Genomic DNA, 23255 nt, shown 5'->3' on the forward strand with positions numbered 1-23255 from the left:
CATTGCTGTGCTCCAATAAAATTTTATATACAAAAACCAGGCACAAGCCAGATTCAGCCTGCAGGCCATAGTTTTCTTCCCTACTCTAGATCATTGGTCCTCAGACTGTTTGCTCCTGTATCCCTAAAATAATTGTTTAAAACCACGTACCTTCTCACACATTTTTAAGTTGGCATCTGAAAGTTTAAATGTGACATCATCACAAGTTTAAGTAGTTACAATGGTTATTGTTTTTGGCATAGTGTATAAAATTTTAAATACATCCAGTAGAATCTAAATATCAAAGTCACTTGAGAGTCAGCATTTTCTGTTTTAAAAAGTGCATGAAAAAGCTTTTAACATTTGAAAATTTTACGTATTCCTTTCTCATCTTGAATTTATATTTTCATTGTACTTTCCTTGCACAATTTTATTTTAACTTTAGAAAATTGATTACCCTACTATACTGTTTTCAGCAATAAAAATATGTATGTAAATGTAAACATTGAAATTTCCTGTGACCATAAGGCTCAGCTCAAAAAGTTAATCTGCATTGAGTTATTACAAATATTATTAATACACACTTATTACAGTTTAAAATTTTAATAAATATTATTGAACATAAAACACATATTTATTGGAAATAGGAAATACAGTTTTAATGAAATGAATAGGGCTTTTCTGTTCATGTATTCATGGATAAACATTATTTGTTGCTGAATGAGACAGAATTTGTCAACAGTTCTAATCTTTTGGGTTTTTTTTAATAGATGGAAGCTTTGAGGAATGTTACATAAGAAAATAGATGGGAAAGGAAAGAGTCTTATTTTAACAATGTCATTCAAATCTTTTAACTCTTTCTGAGTTATGTGACAAAATTCACAGAGTGATGTATTATTAAGGATTACTTTTACGGTCTATCATTAAATAACCATTTTAACAATCTATCACTGAAACTTATTTTTAATGATCTATCAATTGACAGCATGATTAGATCCTCCTTCCATTTTATAGAAAGCAATCAATTGGAAGCCACCTGCCCTGCAGAATGATTTGATACCTAGGCGTTCACCTTCCAGCATCACATCAGTATTTTGAATTGGCCCCTTTTTACTATGGTGCTTTACCTCAGGGTTAAAAAAAGAGATTTTTTTACCCTGGGGTAAAGCACCATAGTAAAATTCTGTCTAGTGGAACAAGAGCATGCAAAAAGGGAGGTAAGAAAGGAAAACTCACAGGAGAGTTCTCAGGCAAATCTGTTTTAGGCAAGAGAACATATGAAAGTTGAGGAACTAGAAATTGATTCCCTTAAAACCATCTGTGCCTGTGTGTCCCTTGGGAAATCTTATACCCCAAGGGATATGCATGTCCCAGTTTGAAGACTGCTTATCTAGACAAATATACCTAATTTTCATCAAATAAAAATACTTTCCGTATGGAATCTTAGGAAGTTTACTAGAGAAAATAAAGAGAGATAAAGGAAAGGCAGTTGGGAGATTATATCGATTGGATGGATGGATGGTGGATGGATGGATGGATGGGGGTTGCAATGTTAAATTATAAGTAAGCACTTATTTGGAAAATAGATCATCTGAATGCTGAAGGGGCATCAGCCTTTACCCATGGGTACTTTGTGGTCATTCAGTTCAAAATTATGCACATGCCCAGATCTGTCAAATTAGGTCCTCCCAGGAAATCATGCCAAAAAGGTGAGTGAAAGTTTGTATCATAGGAGCGAAAGTCATATAAACATTGGCAAAAATAAACGTTGTTATAATTTTCATGTAGTAACCAGTAGTAGTAACCAGTATAGAAAATACTACATATCTTGTCTTTAATTGCTAGGTTTCTTGGAATTAAAAAACTAAATGGTATCGCACAGCTTCACTGCAGTGAGATGCTAATGTCTCTCCATGATACACTATGATACATAAAAGCTTTTTTCATCTGCCAGCAAGTTCCCTTTGTGTGGAAGGAGGTAGGGAGTGATTCTCGGCTAGAATCGGCCCTTTTTACTACCGCTATCACTTACTAGCCCATTAATCTCCCCAAAGTATATGAAGCCTATTATCAAATAGTATCTAATAATCCTACATGGTTAAGTTGTATAGTCAGACACTAGCAGAATTTTGCAGTATTTCACATGTATATGAATATGTTTGCTGTGTTGCGTATGCCATGAGGGCGAGGGATATTTTATTCCTCTGTATTCCAGCACAGGGCTGGAGAGTATTTCGAACACTTTTTTCTTCCATATTACTTTCTGAGCCTTCTATTGAATTGGCCATATTAACTTAGTTACTACATACAATGAATATAACATAGATATATTTCTTTTTAAAATTTTTATCAACAGTGCATCTATGGTATTTTTTTCCCCAAAAAACTGCAAACTATGGTACAAAGAACATAATGATCAGAGGCAGAAATTTATTTTGTTTGTTCTCATGTCTGGTATGATCAAGTTTCTTTAGCAGTGTAAGAACCCTAATTTGTATTGGAAAGTTGGTGATGAAATAACTCTTAGATCACTAGCACCAAAGCTTTCTATCTGTTTGGCTTCATAATGCCAAAAAAGGCATCTCAGTGAGAATTCCTTTGCAGATAATGACACACTTGATAGTGTATTTCTGGAGGATAATTACTCTTCACACGTGCATGATGGTGCTCTGTGTCTGACCTTGTGCCTTGTGACAAAGCCCATCTCAGGTGCCCTGTAGCGCTTCGAAAACACACTGCCAGGCTGGCTTGTTCTATTGCTTACAGGAGTAAGAAAGTGGCAGTGTGCTACGCTTTGACTTCTTCAATTACAAGTATCTTTAATAAATAGTCATTTTACCCTTTCCTTACATGCAAGTGCAGCTGTAAACAGGGGAAATGGGAGTTCACATGTAGTCAAATTAAAGACCTGTTAAAGCCAAAGTAGTACAAGATGCTACAATATTTCAAATACATGACATTTATATTCTAGTATCTCTTCCTTGTGACAAAAAGTTAAAGGTAATAGATTGTCACAACATGAATCCATTCTCATGACAGTAGATGTAATGAGATTGTCAGAAACACAAACCTAACTGTGATGCGATCTGGAGATTCTAATCTAGTTTGGTCCTGCCCAAGAGCTAGATAGCATGTTCTGAGAATTGTATACTATGTATTTTAAAATTGTATTGTATTATTGTTTCTTTCCTCTAGGCAGAATTTCTTACTGAGCTGTTGAATTTGGCTACCCCTGTTCTTCCGGCAATCAGATTGTGTTTTCCTACTTGGTTTCTCAAATATTACTATATTCAATATTAAAGATCAGATATTCTTATCCTGGAATGTATTGTCTCTCCTCCCTCAGCCCCAACCCCCAGTATGACAAACTATGGGATTTCTTTGCGCATGTGGGTTTAGGAGGCTTTTTTTTCTTCCTCTGTTCTCATAGCCAGCAATACAGGAATGCACAGGAGGCAAATCACTGACCTTTTAGACCAAAGTATTCAAGTGCATTCCCAGTGCTTTGTCATCACTTCGGACAACCGCTATGTTCTCCTCTGTGGCTTCTGGGATAAGAGTTTTCGAGTCTACTCTGCAGACACAGGTAACTTCATCATTTCTTCATCAGTGAACTAAAGTTTATGACAGGTGATGTTCAGAGGCTTGAGAATACTTTCTCATCTTCTTCCCTCTAAAAATTACAGAATTCTAAAATTTGTGAAATAAAGACAGTTTTCTCCTTTCAAGTAATAATCTACTCTGTAGTCCATTATTAAGTTAACTTCAGAATGCTTTTAAGAGGCAGTTTTTGGTAGGCTTGTCTCCCAAGCTTCATACTTGCAGAATGAACGATTCATTTCGAAAGCATATCCTGGTATGTAAATACTATATGCACGTGTATATGCATAATCTTACGGCAAGTGCACATACTTATAGGTGTATTTCCCCACCTTAGTGTTATATAAAGGTTATTTTTTCCCTACTGGAAATTCTCATTAAGTGTATTTCTTGGGAGCAGATATCTTGCCTACACACAATTCTGCACAGAATCTTGCTGAAAACTACACCATCATGAAGGAAAGTAGCTGACTACTGATTTTATGTGTGACAGGAGGTCTTGTTAAAAATATAAAAGTTTAAGTATAGGACTTCCCTGGTGGCGCAGTGGTTGAGAGTCCGCCTGCCAATGCAGCGGACGCGGGTTCGTGCCCCGGTCCGGGAAGATGCCATATGCCGCGGAGCCGCTGGGCCCAGGGGGGCCCCCTACCGAAAAAAAAAAAAAAAAAAAAAAGGTTAAGTATGTATATTCATTTGCATGCATCTTCCCAAAGGACAAACCAAACTCAAATCAGTATTATTACACAATATCCAGTCCAGTAAATGGTTGTATATTTTTGCATATAGGAAATTGAGAACATTGAAAAATTTAATGGAGTCTCTTTAAAGTATTTTAGAAACTGTTAGAGGATGAAGTAAACTTATAGTAAATATATAGTTGTATATTTAAAATAATTAAAAGTAGATATTAATGCATTAGAACTTGATAGATACTGTGGAAGTAGATAGTTCAACTAAAACAAGGATCTACAAATAAATATCTTGATTAAATGTTGTGGGATAAGAAATTTTTAAAAACGGAAATTTCTAGTTAATTAAATGTTTTACAGCAAATCATCTTTCAGTTATGTTAATAATCTCTATAAAATATGTGAGTCCATGCACCTGCCTTAGTAAGTGTAGCATATTAAAAAATTAATTCTTGGGCTTCCCTGGTGGCGCAGTGGTTGAGAGTCCACCTGCCGATGCAGGGGACACGGGTTCGTGACCTGGTCCGGGAAGAGCCCACATGCCGCAGAGCGGCTGGGCCCGTGAGCCATGGCCGCTGAGCCTGCGCGTCCGGAGCCTGTGCTCCGCAATGGGAGAGGCCACAACAGTGAGAGGCCTGCGTACCGAAAAAAAAAAAATTAATTCTTGGTTATCCAAGGAGTTTGTCCTAGTATATTTTGATGATAGCATTGTAACAATAGCAATGAGAGAGTAGGGGAAAATAGTTAAATATGTACTGTGCATAGAATAAACCCTAGAAGTTGTTTTCAGGCATGGTCCTGTTTAATTTTTGTTTTATGGAATTGATGATCTAATTTTCTCGTAATTTCCATCTTTATTCTGTAGAATAAAGAAAGAAAGAAAACATTATCATTCAGGTCTTTCTGATTACTTGGGTTTTTACTAGATGTTTAGGTCTGTGAGGTTGATTACTATTGAATCTAAAACTCCTCTGGAACTCTTTAAAAATGCAATAGGGATTGAAAAGCTTTCCTAAAATATATTTATTATTATAATGAATTTTCTCTGATTTAATTATCAGATTTAAATTTTAACCTTTTCTTTCACTATTATGGTAATGACAACCTTGGCATTATTTGACCTCAAACTGTGGTCCCTTCTCACACAAACTTTCAGATTAAAATTGTTACATCCTCTCACAAGTTTTCCTTAAACATTCTTTTAGATTGCATATTGTTTTTTATACATTAAAAATTATTTTTTAACTCACATACAGCAAAATTGATTTTTTTGGTTATAGTTCTGTTCGTCTGGGCATTGTATATAGTTACGCAGCTGCCACCACCACCACAGTTAAGACGCAGAGCAGCTGAGGTCCCCCAGAACCCCCTGTGCTGCCCCTTTGTGGTCAGCCCCTTCCCTCAGCTCACCCCCCTCAGAACCGCTGATGTAGCCTTCATCCCTATAATTTTGCCTTTACCAGAATGTCAGAAAATGGGATCATATATATATCAGCCTTTGGTTTTGACATTTGAGGCTTTTTGAATTTGTTGACATTTCATACCGTTTTAAAAAGACGTTGAATATTAATATTTGTAAAGTAAAGCTAACCTCCCTTTTATATAATACTAATAATTAAAATAATTCTTGTAGTCACACAGTTCCCTAGAATTTACAGAATTCCTTCTTTCTCATACATGATATTGTGTCAGCCTGACAATAATCCTATGAGATACAACAGGTGTCCTTCGCTCCATTTTTCAGGTGATGAAACCGAGGTTTAGAAAGGGTAAGTAACTTGTTGATATCTGCATAGATAATGGTGCTAGAACTGGGCAATGGAGCCAACTCCTCAGACTTAAGGTGTGGCATCTTTGTGACTATACCACGTTATCTCATAAGTGTTACCTGTTTAAAAACTAGGTTCCTAGAGCATCTGCCATGTTACTTTACTTAATAAACTAGATGACGTTCCTTCCCCTTTCCAAAAGCCTTCTACTTTATTACTTTTTAAAACATGCATATGCGTGTGTATGTATAAAACATTTTCTAAGAAGTAGCCTCATTTTAAACTTCATTTCAGTGGGACTGACTTACCACGTACACTAAAAATATTTATACTTGCCAGGAAAGTTGTGAAAAAAATCTCAAATGATAGTTCTAATATCTTTCTTAGTATCTTGTATACAAACTCTGATGCTAGTTTTATTTTAAATTATTTAAATTTTAAACGTGTCTGTGTTTTTATGATAATAGGAATATTAAATATTTTCTCCTAAGTTTGGCAGAGACACAGGGAAAAATTGTATGATCAATAATATATAATGGCATAGCTATCACAAGTGTTGAATTCAATTATATTTTGGCACTTAAGCCAAAAAAAAAAGTCCTTCTCTTATTAGATTTGGCGGGGCAGGGAAGCAGGGGTAGAGAGAAACACGGTTGTAACAGGAAATTCTTTAAACATAAATCATGTTTTCGGGACACAACCAGAACAGCAGAGGCAACAATAAAACCTTCCCTCGGCAGTGGGAATTATTTTCAGGCCACGTTTTAGATTCAATGGTGCAGAGTCCTGAGCTTGAATTTTTTTTATTTGTAGCACAGCTGTCAAATAAAACATTAACTAGAAAATCTGTTCTGTCAAAAAGAAGATATTCTAGTGCTTGTGGTAATATTTGATATTAGTGTGTGGAGAGGTGGACTGGTATTAAAGGAAACAAAAAATAAAGGTTGAGGAACACTTATGAGATTATCAGAAAATAATTTACCAAAAAGAGCAGCAGGTATTTATATGCTGTGATTTATTTAGGAGGAGTGAACCTCAACCTCGTAGCAATAACAAATATTGCTAAGGAAGGCTGCCAGAAGAGGAAAAAGCAAACTGAAAAAAATAATGTTTTCCAAAGTTGAGCCCAAAGGATAAATTGTAGAGAATGAAGTTAATTTGTATTAAAATATGAAACTCTTTAGATGTAAATACTTAAATGTCACTCCCTCATCTCGATCTTCCAAGCAAATAGCTGCTCCTTTGCAAGCCTCCTGGCGTACGTGGAGCATTTGGGTTTCCTGTATGCCATGACCTCAAGCACCTAATTGTAGTTGCTTTACTCATCTTCACTTCTACAACCCACTGAATTGATGGGTATCACATCTTAAATAGGCCTACTCTGAATAACCCATTTAAATCACTCCTGTAGTTGACATGCTCTCAGCATTTAGTATAGGCTGAGGCAGAAGTCACTGTACATACAGAAGTCAAAAACATAATCACATTATGGAGTGTTCAGTTTTTTCAGTAGTTAAAACTCACTGATTTAACCTTCAGTTTTCGAATGAGAGTGCATTCAGCTCCCTAACTTTTGTCTCATCCTTAGTAAGGCCTGCCTCTAATCTAACCCCACCCAATTTACCCCTAAACCTCTCTACTTTGTCCTTCATATAAATTGTAAATGATGCAAAAATTATTAGATTTTTAATATTTAATTTGCTTTCTTCTTTTCCATTTTTTTATTCTAGAAAGTCTTGACTTCTTCTTACCATATCCTTTATTGATAAAAGCTAATTTTTAAAATGAATGTTTTGGTGTTCATTTAAAAGGTTGAAGAAATTCAGAAGTGAACATTTTTAACATTTAGCAGTTAAAATACCTGCTTTGACTAAAGTCTTTATCCATAGGAGAAAAAAAATGTCCTTTATTAATTTTGCAATTTGAGATTGATATGAGTCTAATCTTAAGTTACTCTTAGTAGACTGTGTACAAGAGAAAACACTGTATTTGACTTTCCATCTGATTTGGATAAAGTACATCTCAGTATTTTACTTGTAAATGTGCAGACTTTATAATAAGCTTTGGGTTTATTAAAACCAATAATTTAAAAAATTTAGTGGAAATACTTTTAGTTCTATGTATTGTTATCTTGAAAAGTTTATACATGTAGATACCAATACTTAATTGAGACCTTAAGCTTTAGAATAGGTTATGATGTGTTCCAAGTTAAACATATAAACTTTTTAGGCATACTTATTTTTTTCCAGCTTAATGGCTTTTATCTTGAACATCTGAATTGTATTTTTTATGACCCCACTGAAACACTTATTTGAAAAAGAAGAAACACTCATGCTGAATATTAAGGTTAGACATTCTATGACATTCATTTGTAGATTCTCTAGACATTTCAAAGAGAAACGTTAGCTAGGAACTATAGGGAGAGAGTGGAAGGGCTGCTATAGATATTTAATTCTTTAGACAAGTTTGTGTGAATTATAAACACCATATCTGATTAAGCAAAACAAACCTAAACAGTTTTTTTCTCACACTGTTATATGAACAGTTCATCCTGTGTTTAACATCCTAGATACACAGTAAGTTTACTGGATACCCCCGTCCTCACCCTACGCCTAATCATTACTGTTAAACCGTCATAATCTTAATTTCATCATCCTCCCGCCTCCCCAGGAACTTTCATCCTTCAGGCAATTAAAACAAAGAAAGAATGACCTGGCTCAGATTGTGGTGACAATATGTTAGTTCTTTTATCAAAATTTAGTTCATGTAAGCCTGATTTGAAGAAGCTGGGGAAGGGTAAGCTGGGACAAAGTGAGAGAGTGGCATGGACATATATACACTACCAAATGTATAAAATAGCTAATGGGAAGCAGCCACATCGCACGGGGAGATCAGCTCGGTGATTTGTGACCACCTAGAGGAGTGGGATAGGGAGGGTGGGAGGGAGGCGCAAGAGGGAGGGGATATGGGGATATGTGTATATGTATAGCTGACTCACTTTGTTATACAGCAGAAACTAACACACTATTGTAAAGCAATTATATTCCAATAAAGATGTTAAAAATAAAACAGAAGCTGTCCAAAGTGGCTAATACTGTCCTTGTATAGATCACTTTGAAGAATAGAAGAAGAAATAAATTGGCTTTACTAATTCAGAGTTGGGTTTGTATTAGTGAAGTTTGAATGATAGAGTATCTACAGAAAGGCAACTAAGTTTTGCTTTGTTTTGAATCATACAGAGTAACTTAAATTGTTGAAATGGTTCCAAATAAGGGTTTTCCTGGGCCTGCTTTAATCAGTAGACATGATTCATTTGTAATTTATAGGAGCTATGTATAATAACATTATTAGTTGAAATAGTTTTAACATATGTCTTAAATGTGACTATCACTCTTCAATTGATTTTGTGGTTGTTGTTAACTATTCAAAGAAAACTTTTAGGTTGGACCAGGTCAAATTTTATTATAAGATCAGAATTATCAGAATCAGATTGATACAACTTCATTATCTTCTTAAGTGAAATGATCACTGGAAATTTTTTCAATTTTTTAAATAGCAGTTTTAAAGAAAATCGTTTTGTATTTCAGGAAAATTGATCCAAGTGGTGTTTGGCCATTGGGATGTCGTCACTTGCCTCACTCGTTCGGAGTCATATATTGGGGGAAATTGCTACATTCTCTCAGGGTCACGTGATGCAACCCTTCTGCTCTGGTACTGGAATGGAAGAAGCAGTGGGATTGGCGATAATCCAGGCAGTAAGTACAATTTATTTTATAAGTAAACTTTTACAACTGATGTATAACATTTTGCAGTGAAGTTATGTATTTCATCATGGTGAAAGTGAAACTGAAGTATCAAGTAGTTTTAATTTCTTAGTTATAATTTAAGAAAGGTCTGGATAGCCTTGTTATTAACATTTTGTGACCATTGATAATTCAAATTCAAGCATGAAATCTCAGTTTTCATGTTATCGGTTATTCTTATGATCTGAAAATACTAGTTCTTCACTGATAATGGCCATCACCAAATAAAATAGAGGTGTTTCATTCACAAACAATAAGATATAACATAAAAGAGCAATCACACATTATCTTGTTTATTGAATTCATGTTTTAAAAGAGCAAAAACATTATAATTTCATGGAAACAAACCAGTCTTTAGAAAAAATATGCTTTCATTTACGCATCAAAAGATAAAACAGGTCATAAAAGGCCAATACGGAATATTCAAATTGGCTCTTGGTTTTTCGGATGGGAAATGAAAATGTTCACCAACAGCCTTAAACATCTTTATGAAACTATGCTGAAGGCAGTAAAACAAAAAATGTGTAACCATTTAAAATTGTAATTCACAGAAGGCAAAAAAGGAAGCAGCTACCATTAAAACCAGTCGCACACAGCTGCAGAAAAGAAATGGCTTTAGAAAAACACATTAAGAAGTAGGAAAAAACAATTAAAGGGACCACCTGAAAAATGAGAATTTAATTAAAATGATTATGACAACACTGAAGAGTTCCTGCAAGAATAGCTTTAGATTTTTACTTCATAAGGTAGAGCATTTTAACTGCTCTTAAATATTTAGTTTCTTAATTTAAAGCAAGTTGCAATGTATTTGGTTAAGGAAGGATCATGTTGTTCCTGATTACCTGAATGCTGTGGTACTTACTTCTGTCCCTCAGTCCCAAATTATAAAACAGTTTGAATATGTTTAAGTCCATCATATTTTGAATTGACTTCTTAAAGTTATGCTTATTAAATGTATATTATTTGTATGAAAGTGAAACCTTCTAAAAAAATTTACTCAAGAGCCAGTACAGTTTTAAAAGAGGTATATGCAAAGTATTTTTAGCAACGTTGTGTCTGCTTTGTATGTATTTTGTTTGGTGTGGTAGTGAATCAAAGTTTTTATTTTATGAACCTAATATGTATTTCTTATTTTAATCAGGACAGGGGTAATTCCCTATACTAATAGAATATGAAAAGTAACTTTAAGGCTGTGATGCTATGGGTAATAGTCTTTATAGTCAGATCAAACTTTATTATGTGTATCTATATGGGGAAGTAGTGTGTATCTCTCATATTTACACAACATCCCATTTTATATGTAATTACAATAATTTTAAATATGTAAATTTCAGGGTTTTTTTTTTTCACATTCTTTTGAGAAATACTTCGTGTTCTTTTCATTATGGAGTCTTATATTCTGCTCCTTCTTTCTGGCCTTTTAGGATGAGTGACTACTTTCAATTTCTTTTTTTTCTGTTTCTATAAATTCAGTTATTGAGATTCACTAAATTATCTCAGACAAACCTACATTTGACATAGGTAATAAGTATACCATTTTGTTATTTATGTGAAAATATTTAGGAAGAGCTTTCTTTTGTTTTAAAATCGTGTGAGATGTTTCATGCACGTATAGCAATCTAAATGAAAAAAGGATATTTTTTTGTTTTTTGTTTTTTTTACTTCTTTGACCTAACCATGTTCTGTATGTCATTACCAATGGGTATGTTGAGAAGTAGCTAAAGGCTACTTCTCTAAACCTAGCTACACTTGTATGTAATTGTTGTTACATTTCAAAAATTTAAGTATATTATAAAACTAGAAATATTCAGCTTTTCCAGAAGGGAGAAAAAAATATATATATATATAAAGAGATGGTTTTTACATATATGACATTTTAAGAAATGAATCAAGTAGGACTGACCAAATTGTGGAGTTTAGAGTAAAACAAAGCTAAGTTCTAAGCTTTGCTGTGCTGTCTTGTCTATGAAATGAAAGCAACAATAGTAACTGACTTAAGGTGTTATCAGAAGCACAGAATGCTTAGAACAAATAAATCACCACACACACCATCTTGCTGGCGTTAGAGTATATATTATAACGTTCTTTTTTTCATAAAGCACTTCATCTGTACCCTCATTGTCTGCAGTATGGTGGACAATAACAGTAATGCTGGTAGTGAAAAGGGAAAAAAAAAGAATAACGTAACAGGACATCTAATAAAAATTTTAGAAAATTATAATGCATCTTGACTAAATTAAATTACCTTTCTCAAAGTGAACCTCGGCCTTTTTGGCCCTTTTATAATGTCTGATGTCCCAATTTAATTTTGCTTTAGCTTTGAAGGATGAATCTGGGAAAAAGACAAATAGGCACTTTTACATATAATGAGAATTTCCACACATTAGAATAGAAAAATGAACAAGCCAGTCTAAGCTTTTCAAACGAAAATGACAAACAAAAACAAAGACATTTTTACCGCGTGTGAACTGTTTTACACATTCATGAGAGCTGGTTCGGATTTTATAAGCCTGTGGCTCATTGATGGCTCCATGACGCAGCCGCTGAAGTCACAGCTTTTCAGATGAGGAATTTTAGGTTATGCTTATTTCTGTGTTGTATCTCTTGGATGAAATATAATTGACTTTTAAGAAATAGTCAGGCTTTTATATACATAACGGCAGTGTGGTCTCTAAATGCACACAATGCCTCAACTTAAATTTTTGAATTTAGACTTTCTTCTTGCTTGGAAGGAAAATGGGTAAATTTTTTAAAAACTAGGCTATTGCTTTTCCTGCATTTTATAGGTCTCATTCAAGTATTTAGCTTTTTTAATTTTAAAAATAATGAGAATAAGCTAGTAATTTTACTTGCTAGTGTCATAAGCCTATGCCATTTTCTCCAAATCTAATATTAATGCTGTATGTAAAGTTGTTAGCTTTAGTACTATTTTTTTTAAAATCATGTTATCCACTGTTAATAAGCACATTGTTCAGATAAAATTAGGCTAATTCAAACTGGATAAAACCTATATATAGGATAACTTGAGGCTTTTAAAAGGATGCACATGTTTTATGAAATCTGCCTAGATTATGTAGCAAAAGCCTTATTTTCCTATGTGACAGATAGTGTTTCACTTTTGACTCTATTGTCTTGTGATAGTTATCTCCTGTGGGATGCAGTTTTCTTAATGAGGAGAAAAATTAAGATAGGATTCCATTTAGTTGTAGATTTTTTAAATAAAATTAACCAAGAACATTTCAAAGAAAGACATTTTCTACATGGAAGCATCTCTCTCTTTGCCTTAATATTCTGTGTGTTTTAGAACTGAATCTTGTCCACCAAAATGCTTTTCTTGGAATACTCATTTTTCTATCCAGACTGTACATTTCCAAATTTTGAAGAAAGTGTTCCCTGATGCATTCAATTGACATTTAAAAACTTTAAACTTTAAAATGATCTTATAATCAAGGTGAAAATTTACAAAAGAGTTATTTATCCACTATTTTTATATTGTATTAATAGATCATAAACTTAAAATCAAATACTTATTAAGCACCTAAAAGTAAATGCTTATTAAGCTTTTTTAGGTATCTGAGTAATTTTTTAAAAGCCACAGTTGATTAGCTTTAGAAGAAAATGGTCGCTGACTATGAGGTGTTGCATAGATGCTGTGTAGTAGTTCAGTGAAGTAGTTTTCCATTCTCGCTTTCTGTTTTTGATTTGATTGAAAGGTGGCATTTTTTTTTTCTTCTTTGCAATCAGACATGCTAATCTATGTCAGCTTTCTCCTTTATGGGAATGGCGTCTACTGAAAAAAAAAAAAAGTTTTTTTCATAACCAGATTCTGTTAAGAATATTTCAGCACCATCAATTAGAAGGAAGGTTTTATTAACCATAAGGCTAGCACAAACAGACCACAGAGCTGTTTTTTACTGTATGCCATAGCTGCCCTGCTTTTTCTCTGTCTAAAACTTCATTTTGTTATACTCTCATCAATCACTTAAGTCATTACCGTAAATCCTACTGTTGTTAATTTTACTAGTATCACCCTAATGAGACATTCCTGCTATAATTAAAAATGAATTCTAACTTTAAGGCATTCTAAATTTTTTTTAATGGATTTAGAATGATCTTGCCATATGACCATAAATACCACTGATATACATAACCTACTCATCAAGTCTATAAGAAAAGTGGTATCACAATATGTCCAGGTGTGACTTATTTACTGGTAGCCTCTGTGCACATGTGCTTATGCATATGTATATTTTTGTGCACATATTTAGGAATTATGTTCTTTTTATCGTAAAGCCTAATACACTTTACTAAGCTACCGATAAATCCTTATTCTTTGTCTTGCCAAAAATATAGGTGGATGTAACACAAGCAGTATGACTCCCTGTAAGTAGGCGTCCTAGAGCACCATCTGCTGGATGCATTTGGGGACTTAATGTTGGTAAAATTGAAAATCAGTACTTGTCAAAACAGGTGTACTTTGTTTTTAATTGCCTGTGATGTATTATTTATGGTTCACAAATGTCAAGATATGTACATCTGTGTTGAACCATATGAGTTTGTAAAAGAAATAACTTTCTGATTTTGCCCTGCACTAATCTGGATTTGGAATGTTATAATAAATATTTTGTTTAAGGAAAAAGTAGACACAATATATACCTAATGAAACAAAGCATCACAGTTTGTCATGAATAAACTCTTATTAATTGCGGGTCTTCAGTAAGCTAGTTGGAGAAACTTGTTTAGATGATATTTTAACTTTAGTTTCCTTATGTTCACTAGATTCTGAATATGAAAGCGACATTTGAAACATAGCTTTTTTATATCTGGGATATGACTCCATCTGATTCTTTGTCAAGAACATGAGTTCTTATATGTATCTCATCAAGAACTTTCCTCATGGCCCTGCTTTTGCTTTGCACTATTGCACTAACACTAAGATTGCCCTGTATTTTTCTTTTTTCCTTGAAGAATTCCTCAAGCAGTGTTTGAAGCAATATGTTGGCAGTGTTCAACTTCAGGTGACATTAAAACTATGTCTATGAAATTCTCCAGAAGGTCCAGGATGTTTAGTGCTCCATGATGTAATGCAGACCCTCCCGTTTCAGCAAAACAACTCTGTATTTACTGCTTGTAACTAATAGTAGATGTGGTAAAAGGAATTATATTCATATGGCAAATGAATACAACCTTAATGTGCACCATATGCAGAGTGGTGGGGTGATGTGCCAATATATCACATTTATTTACCTTGTTTAGTTGCAGAAAAAAATGACTCTACCATTCAGCCCGTAGGCTCTGACCATATAAATACGGGAACAGAAGAACTGATGATTTATGCCCTCAAATTGGAACTGAGTATCTTCATATGTAGGCTTTAATAGTGCAACATCAAAGAAAATTGTCTAATACTTTATGCTCAGATAGGAAATTTAATTTCAAACAATGGCTGGAATTAACCATTAGTTAGAAGGTACAAATTCTCTCTAGTCAACTAAGTATAGTCCCTCGAAGAAAATGGCAAATGTGTCTTCTTTCATTTAATTGAGACTGAATATACTCTGAAATTACAAGCTGCTTCCTCACCCACCTTCCTTTTTTAAGCCTAAAATCGGGAGCCTTCTGCTTTTAGAATGTTGCATGTGAGAGAGAAAGTGAGAGGGAGATTACTGTAGAACTACTAAGGATTCGTTTAATGAAGACCTCCTGGAACAGCACGTTAGACCGACTTTACCACCTTCCAAAGAGTTTGCTTCTTTAGAGAAATTATATGACAACTTTGTGCATGTGTACCTCGTGTTGTACTTTAGATAGTCCTGAGAATTCATGAAGAGACCCATTTTTATATGAAACTAAGTATTAAATTCCTCTGATGATTACAGTTGCCCTGTTTTCAAAAGTAACTTTTTTCACATTCAAAGAGGTTTGGTCAGACTTCATATTTTGGATTTGAAGTGTTTTTAGGTAGGAAAAAAAAATCCTTAGAATTCTTTCTGCCTCTCCTAGCTGAGGTCTTCATGACCGTTGAGCTTTTTAGCTTTTCTTCTCATAGCTTGTAACTTTCTACAACTGAGAGATTGCTTTATTTCCTTAGAGTGAGCAGGGTCAGGATGTTTCTTTTCTTTTTTTTTAATTGAGATATAATTGACACATAACATTATATGAGTTTCAGGGGTACAACATCATGATTTGATATTTGTATATATTACAAAACGATCATCACACATAGTTACACACTTTTTTCCAATGCTGAGAACTTTTAGGATCTACTCTCTCAGCAACTTTCAAATATACAATACAGTATTATTAACTATAATCAACATGCTGTACATTACATCTCCAGGACTTATTCACAAGTGGGAGTTTGTACCTTTTGACCACCTTTGCCCATTTCGCCCACTCCCTACCTCTGGCATTCTGTTCTCTGTATCTATGAGTTTGGTGGGTTTTTTTTTTTTTTTTTAATTCTACACGTAAGTGAGATCATAGAGTATTTGTCTTTCTCTGTCTGACTTATTTCACGTAGCATAATGCCCTTAAGGTCTATCCATGTTGTCACAAATGGCAGGATTTCCTTCTTTTTTTGTGGATGAATAATATTCCATCGTGTGTGTGTGTGTGTGTGTGTGTGTGTGTGTGTGTATGTGTAGCATTTTGTTTATCCATTCATCTATCAGTGGACACTTAGGTTGTTTCCATGTCCATTGTGAATAATGTCCATTCACATTTGTGAATAATGTTGCAGTGAACATGGAGGTGCAAATATCTTCTTGAATTAGTGTCTTCATTTCCCTCAGATAAATACCTAGAAGTGGAGTTACTGGATCATATGGTAGTTATATTTTTAATTTTTTGAAGAACCTCCATACTGTTTTCTGTAGTGTTTGCACCAATTTACATTCCCAGTGCACAGGGGTTCCCTTTTCTCCACTTTCTTATCAACACTTGGTATTTCTTGTCCTTTTGATAAAAGCCATTCTAGCAGGTATGAGATGTATCTCATTGTGGTAAGCATTTCCCTGGTGATAAGTGATGTTGAGTACCTTTTCCTGTACTTGTTAGCCATCCGTATGTCTTCGTTGTAAAAAACGTCTGTTCAGAGCCTCTGCCCATTTTTAAATTAGATTGTTCTTTTGATATTGAGTTATATGAATTTTTATGTGTTTTGGATATTAATCCCTTATCAGGGATATGATCTGTAAATATTTTCTCCCATTCCATAGGTTGCCTTTTCATTTAGTTGCTGGTTTCCTTTGCTGTGCAGAAGCTTTTTAGCTTGATGTAATCCCACTTGTTTATTTTTTACTTTTGTTGCCTTTGCTTTTGGTGTCAAATCCAGGATGTTTCTAATAGCTAAAGATGTGAAAACCCTCTATACTTTTCACTAGTGGCTTACTTATGTATCTTTAACAAAGGAACCTTAAAAATGTTAAGGAGGACAAATTACAAAGAATTTCATGTGGCTTGGGTATTTAGGATAGACAGATAAAAATAGTTACGTTTTCATTTTTCATATATTTTCATATTCATAAGAATGGTAATAGTACTTTTCAAAAATAGGAACAAGATTTCCTTTCAACAACTTTTCTAAGTATCTGCATTCTTTTTTGGAGGCAGAGTTTTATAATGTTTATGTTTACTAGACACTCATATGCAGCTGCAGGAGCTATCAGTGAATTAGAGCCAAAAATAAGCCCGTCTGTGGGGAATTGGCAAGTGAAAAAGTCTCAAGAAAGTAGGATAAAAGAAGTACATTAGTTAAGTAAAGTTTGATATGTCCACACAGTGGAAGACTGTACAGCCATTAACGTATTATGCATTGTGATACTGACATGGAAGAATATGCTCTCTGTATTGTTAAGTGTAAAAGATCACCAAACTACATGTATAATATGATATATTTTAAGTGTCTGTGTGTGTATACCTTGTATGTATGTATGTATATTTACGTATAGAAAAAAATCTGGAACGATAACCAGTAAATGTTAGCAATGGTTGTTTTTAGGTAGTGGAATTTAGAGGCAGTTTTTCATTTTCTTCTTCATAATTTACTAAATTATATGAATGTTTTATAATGAGTCTATATTATTTTGATAATAAGAGACAATAAAGATATTTTATTTGGGAGGAAAATACCTAATTATTGTAATGTACCTTCCCTTCCTGCTCTAGGCTTCATGCCCTAATTGTATCAGAATTAAATGGATGGTCAGGGAAGGTTGGAAAGTCTAAGAAAAGGAGGAATGGGAGAAATCAAAGTATAATTTCTAGAAATGAAGGTATATTTTCTCCCTGACTGGAAACAATAGTAATGAGAACCATCTCTAATTGGCATTTATATGGCACAGGATCAGATATTATACTTTTGCTGGAGAGAAGGTCTGCAACAGAGGGTGAAAATACTGCTACTGCTTGTACTACTAGATGATACTTATTGAGCGCTCACTACACACCAGGCACCATCCTAAACACTTCACGTAGTAACTCATTAATCCTCATTGTAGTCCTGGTATTATCCTTGTTTTATAGATGAGGCACAGAGAGAGTATTAGTATGCCTCTACTTTCTGCCCTGGGTTTTGAAGTTCCTAGATCTTACTAGAACTATGAGAACTTGCCCAAGGGAGGTGCCGTAGCTAGCAATGCTGTAGCTGGGATTCAAACCCAAGCACTCTAGGCCAGAGACACCATTCTTTTTTTTTTTTTTTTGCGGTAAGCGGGCCTCTCACTGTTGTGGCCTCTCCCGTTGCGGAGCACAGGCTCCGGATGCGCAGGCTCAGCAGCCATGGCTCACGGAACCAGGCGCTCCGCGGCATGTGGGATCTTCCCGGACCGGGGCACAAACCCGTGTCCCCTGCATCGGCAGGCGTACTCTCAACCACTGCGCCACCAGGGAAGCCCCCAGAGACACCATTCTTAACCACTAAACTGTACAGCATTTTTAATTTGATTTCATTGGATCGTCATCTGTAGAGAATTTGATACAACCTGGTCACTAAAGCCATCTTAGGATCTGCAAAGGACAATATAGAGATAATTTTGTTAGTACTGAGTTCTTAAGACAGTATATGTCATGATAGGATTTTGTACTTTTTAAATATTACACGTTAGGGTTATACTTTAAGTATACAATTGTTGGTATATACTCACACAAACCCATTTTCCAATGTAGTCTTAGAAGATGATTCCATTGTCATAAACTTATGTATATATGTTTAAGTTTATATATATGTTTATATGAGATATATTGATATATATATCATAGAAGAGGAGAAAGGTTATAAATCAAGAACTTAGTATTATTGTTTTTTGTACCAATATTGTATTGTCTTGCATTACTAATTCTAACAGTATTTACAAAAGGAAGTTACCAAATTTTACTGTTGGTTGTCACATCCTAAATGCAGCTATGGCTTGTTTTCTGTAGTGTATATGTTTAACCAAATCAACATTTTTCCACCAAAAAGGCCATAATGAAAGGAGAGGCGAGGGAAGAGTTGGTAGAGATGGAATAAATAGAACAAACTCAAATAATTTCTCTTTGTATAATTTAAATGTAGTGTTATAATTCCCATTGAAAAATTAGGAAGTTAGTGGAAAGATTTAAGAGACATTTAACAACTAACCTCATTTCCGCTTCAGAAAAGCCATTTCCTCTCTCGATTTACCATTATGGTGTGAGCCACATGAGAAACTTTAGTATTCAATTTTCATGTGAATTTTTTTGTTGACGAATGTTTACAGTAATCAAATGTAATTAAAGTGGAACAGAAGGCATGTGCAAAACAAAAGTATCCAGCTTTAGGAAATGGCTGGCATGTATAACACCTAGATTTTCTTAAATCTATATATACTTAATAACTTAATTATATATTTAGGTCCTTAAACAAACTTATGTTTTCTTTCAAAATGAGTACTCTATTGAAATGATTTTGTTTTTTATGTCTCTAAGAGGTCAGATGGTATCAGATTTTACTAACCTGGAAAATTATATTGGTTGTTTTTATTTTAGAACTTCATTAATTGATGGTAAATATTCATTTTATATAAAAATTAAGTTGTAATAAATAATTTGGACTTCAGTACATCTTTTTGACCTTTCCAATAATAGGTATTTATAATTACAATTAGCAGGCTTATAGTAAGGTCAACAAAACCTGACCCAATGACAATTTAAAATCAAACCATTTATAAATACAAGGTCATATTTTATTCCCCTCCTTGTTTCCACAGTGCATTGCACATAATACATACCCAGTAAATGTTATTTAGTGAAGGAGTGAAGGAATGAATGAGTAGACAAATGGGAAATACTAACTTCTGTCCGAAGAGTCATCTAAACTAAGTATTAATTGGAAGAGCTAATTTTATTTCTAGAAAACTAAGACTAGGGAAGTGCTGAACTGCCCTTCATTTCATGATAGATGATATGAAAAAGGTAAATGAATGAAGGGGATTCTCTCTCTGCTAATAACAACATATTTAAACTGCTAATGAGAACTTTGCAGTGCCTTTTTAAAGTAATTTAATTTTCATTAAGACTGAGGAGATGGTGCCAAAAATACCAAGAACTTTATTCATTTTTAAAAATGTAACTCAGAGTTTGCCAGAAATACGTGTCAGGTCTATTTTTACCTAGCTTTTAATCCCCTTTGCCTTAATGGAGACAGATCTTTTGAAATATTTTTCTCATTGGATATTTATGAACAGATACTAGAGAAATTACTGTTTCCTCCTTCTCTTCTTTCAGGTCATAGTTCATTTGATGGAGAAATACACTTAGTGTTATGAGGCCACCAAAGAAACACATTTAATAGCAGCATTTGTTATTCTGCCTAATGGTGTAAAACATTTCACGTAATATTTTAAAACATAAGTCCAATATAAATGCTAAGCGGGTATTACGGAGATATTGTGCTGCTTAAATGCAAGTTGGGTTGTTATAATGGTGCCTGTAAGTTAGTAACTGATATTTGGTATTACGTACTGAGAAAAGCACATCTGTAAAAACCGGTGTGTCCTGGTATTCGTGGCAGGATTTGGACTGTCTTTAATCTCCTTTGACTTGTTCATCTTCCTTTAAGGCCATCCATAAAGATGCACTGAGTATCCTTTTCAGCCTTTGGTTAGGATTTGCATCAGTAGTCATAAACCTGCTCTCCAGACAAAGACACCCTTTCCTTTGAAGTAATTGCTCAAGCTTTTCAAAGCAGTCCAAGAAGTCTATCCTCTTTCTCTTTTTATTTTTCTTTAAGAAGAGTTTGAAGTGTAGTCCCTTAAACTAGAAGCAAGATAAATTTTTCTCTTCAGCTTTATTGAAAGCCATGACGATTTTTCAAGCAGTAAGACTTTAAAAGGTTCTTAAGGGAATGTGTTCTGCTTTATGATCCAGCTTTTGGTAGATCCTACTATCTCAGAAAGCAAAAGTAAAGACTTTTTGTATCCATTAACTACTGCAAATTTTTATCAAAGAATTAACCTGATATTTTTCAGAAGACTTTTTCCCCTGCTCCTTACTCAGTTTAGAGACTTCAGTGAGAGATGGCCATAGCTTTGGGGTCTTTGAAAAAGTAATACATGGCCAGTATTGTCTTATTTGAGCTGAATTCCCCCCTAGGTATTAACTCTGTGGGTTGACAGGTAGTTGGGAGGGGCAGATTTAGATGGGTGCTGCAGTCAGAATGTTATATGGTTCCCAGATTTTGTTTCTAGGCTTTGCAAACAAATATACACGGACACATATGTATATCGTTATTGGTATGTGGGATGTTATTGCTGTGTTGCAGGATGATGTATAAGGATGTAACTGTGGAGAAATAGATTCTGTGAGCCACATATGAAGCCTGTGTTCCGCCTCCCATCAACCCTTCTACCCTTCATAATTTCATTCCAAAGGGCTTCCCAAAATATCTGTTGAACTTATTAGTTTGGACCTGTTGGATTTAATTCCCATATCATAGAATTCTATTTTCTGTAGTAAACTTTTTTTTTTTTTTTTTTTTTTTTTTTTTCCGGAAAAACAGGCCTCTCACTGTTGTGGCCTCTCCCGTTGCGGAGCACAGGCTCCGGACGCACAGGCTTAGCGGCCATGGCTCACGGGCCTAGCCGCTCCGCGGCATGTGGGATCTTCCCAAACCGGGGTACGAACCCGTGTCCCCTGCATCGGCAGGCAGACGCTCAACCACTGCGCCACCAGGGAAGCCCCTGTAGTAAACTTTTAATACATAAAACATTTGGTTTATTGAAACTCATAAAAATCCAAGTATTTATTTTGAACAGATTTTTTAATGAGAAAATGTAAAGAACACCCAAGCTGCACTGCATATAATAAAGGGAGTACAAACTTTAGTCTTTAAACAAGACTGGAAATGGCTTTTCTTAGAGGAAATGATATCTCTCCTCATATTGTTATATGTGGATTTTTAGAGGCCATGAATGTGCGTTTCCTAAAGGGGATGAAAGTTCAGTAGCAGAGTCTTTTTTACTAGAAATCTAGTGAGTGTTTGTGAAGCCAGTAGAACCCAGTGATCACAAGTTTACCCTTATGCTTTCAATTTGTTTTTTTCTCTTTCCTTTCCTTCCCTTCCCTTTCCTTTCTGCTTTCTCCTTTTTTCCCCCCATATTTCCTGAACTGTCTAACCTGCTTCCTGGTTTAGAAAACATTTTGCCAAACTTTGAAGCCAGAGTCCTAGCATTGAACAGGCCTTTATTTAGAGATCAGGCCCTAGGAAAAGGCAAATCTCGTTTCAGTTTTGAAATTACACAGCATGTACATGTGTCTTCTGATTTGTGGAGGGGCAAATGATTGGTACAGTGTAGATTACTGGAAAATATTATTTTGTAAGTAAAGCATACTTATAAAAATCTTAATTATGAGTTTACAAAAAAGAATGCTTATATCTTAATTCACTTTATGGGATAAATTGTGAGGCTTCCTAAACTCTAACTTTATAGTCATAGAAAATTCTCAGTATTTCAACTGTTTTACATTAAAGAAAGAAATCCAGTTGACAGCAATCTTCTCACTTCCTCCCCATGTCCCTGAGAAAATATTCTTAGATCTAGAAAACAAAAAATTAGCATTGGCATGCTTAAGTGACAACGTCCTCTGTGTCCCCACTATCCATCTGTCCTTCGTTTACTTTGGCTTACACTTAGATTGCTTTCAGTTGTCATCAGTTTTCCTTCAGACCCTCATTTTCCACTGAGGAATTCCAAGACAATTCAAGTTAAAACACAAATCTTGTTCCCCATAAAATGGTACCTTATGAAAACAAAAAAGGAACAATCGCACTGAAAATATATTCCTTAGATCTTAATGATTTTAATTATTGATTTTAAAAAAGTTGCCAACAGGTATAATTAGACATTTCAAAAATAACATTGTATGGTATTTTCATGGAATCTAGAGCATCTTGG

At 34.5% G+C, this 23255-nt stretch overlaps 1 protein-coding gene across 3 annotated transcripts in view; it reads left to right on the forward strand.

Moving 5' to 3' along the window:
* The window catches only part of LRBA (LPS responsive beige-like anchor protein), a 723035-nt gene that overhangs the window by 685329 nt on the left and 14451 nt on the right, over window positions 1–23255 (forward strand). For all 3 annotated transcript variants that reach the window (XM_024764049.1, XM_024764050.1, XM_024764051.1), the window contains 2 exons: window positions 3410–3565; window positions 9625–9792. In XM_024764049.1, coding sequence (XP_024619817.1) covers window positions 3410–3565; window positions 9625–9792 — 324 coding nt within the window. The remainder of the gene's footprint in view (window positions 1–3409; window positions 3566–9624; window positions 9793–23255) is intronic.

This window comes from Neophocaena asiaeorientalis, unplaced genomic scaffold (genome assembly GCF_003031525.2).
Source record: "Neophocaena asiaeorientalis asiaeorientalis breed wild unplaced genomic scaffold, Neophocaena_asiaeorientalis_V1.1 scaffold594, whole genome shotgun sequence".
Taxonomy (NCBI): Eukaryota; Metazoa; Chordata; class Mammalia; order Artiodactyla; family Phocoenidae; genus Neophocaena; species Neophocaena asiaeorientalis.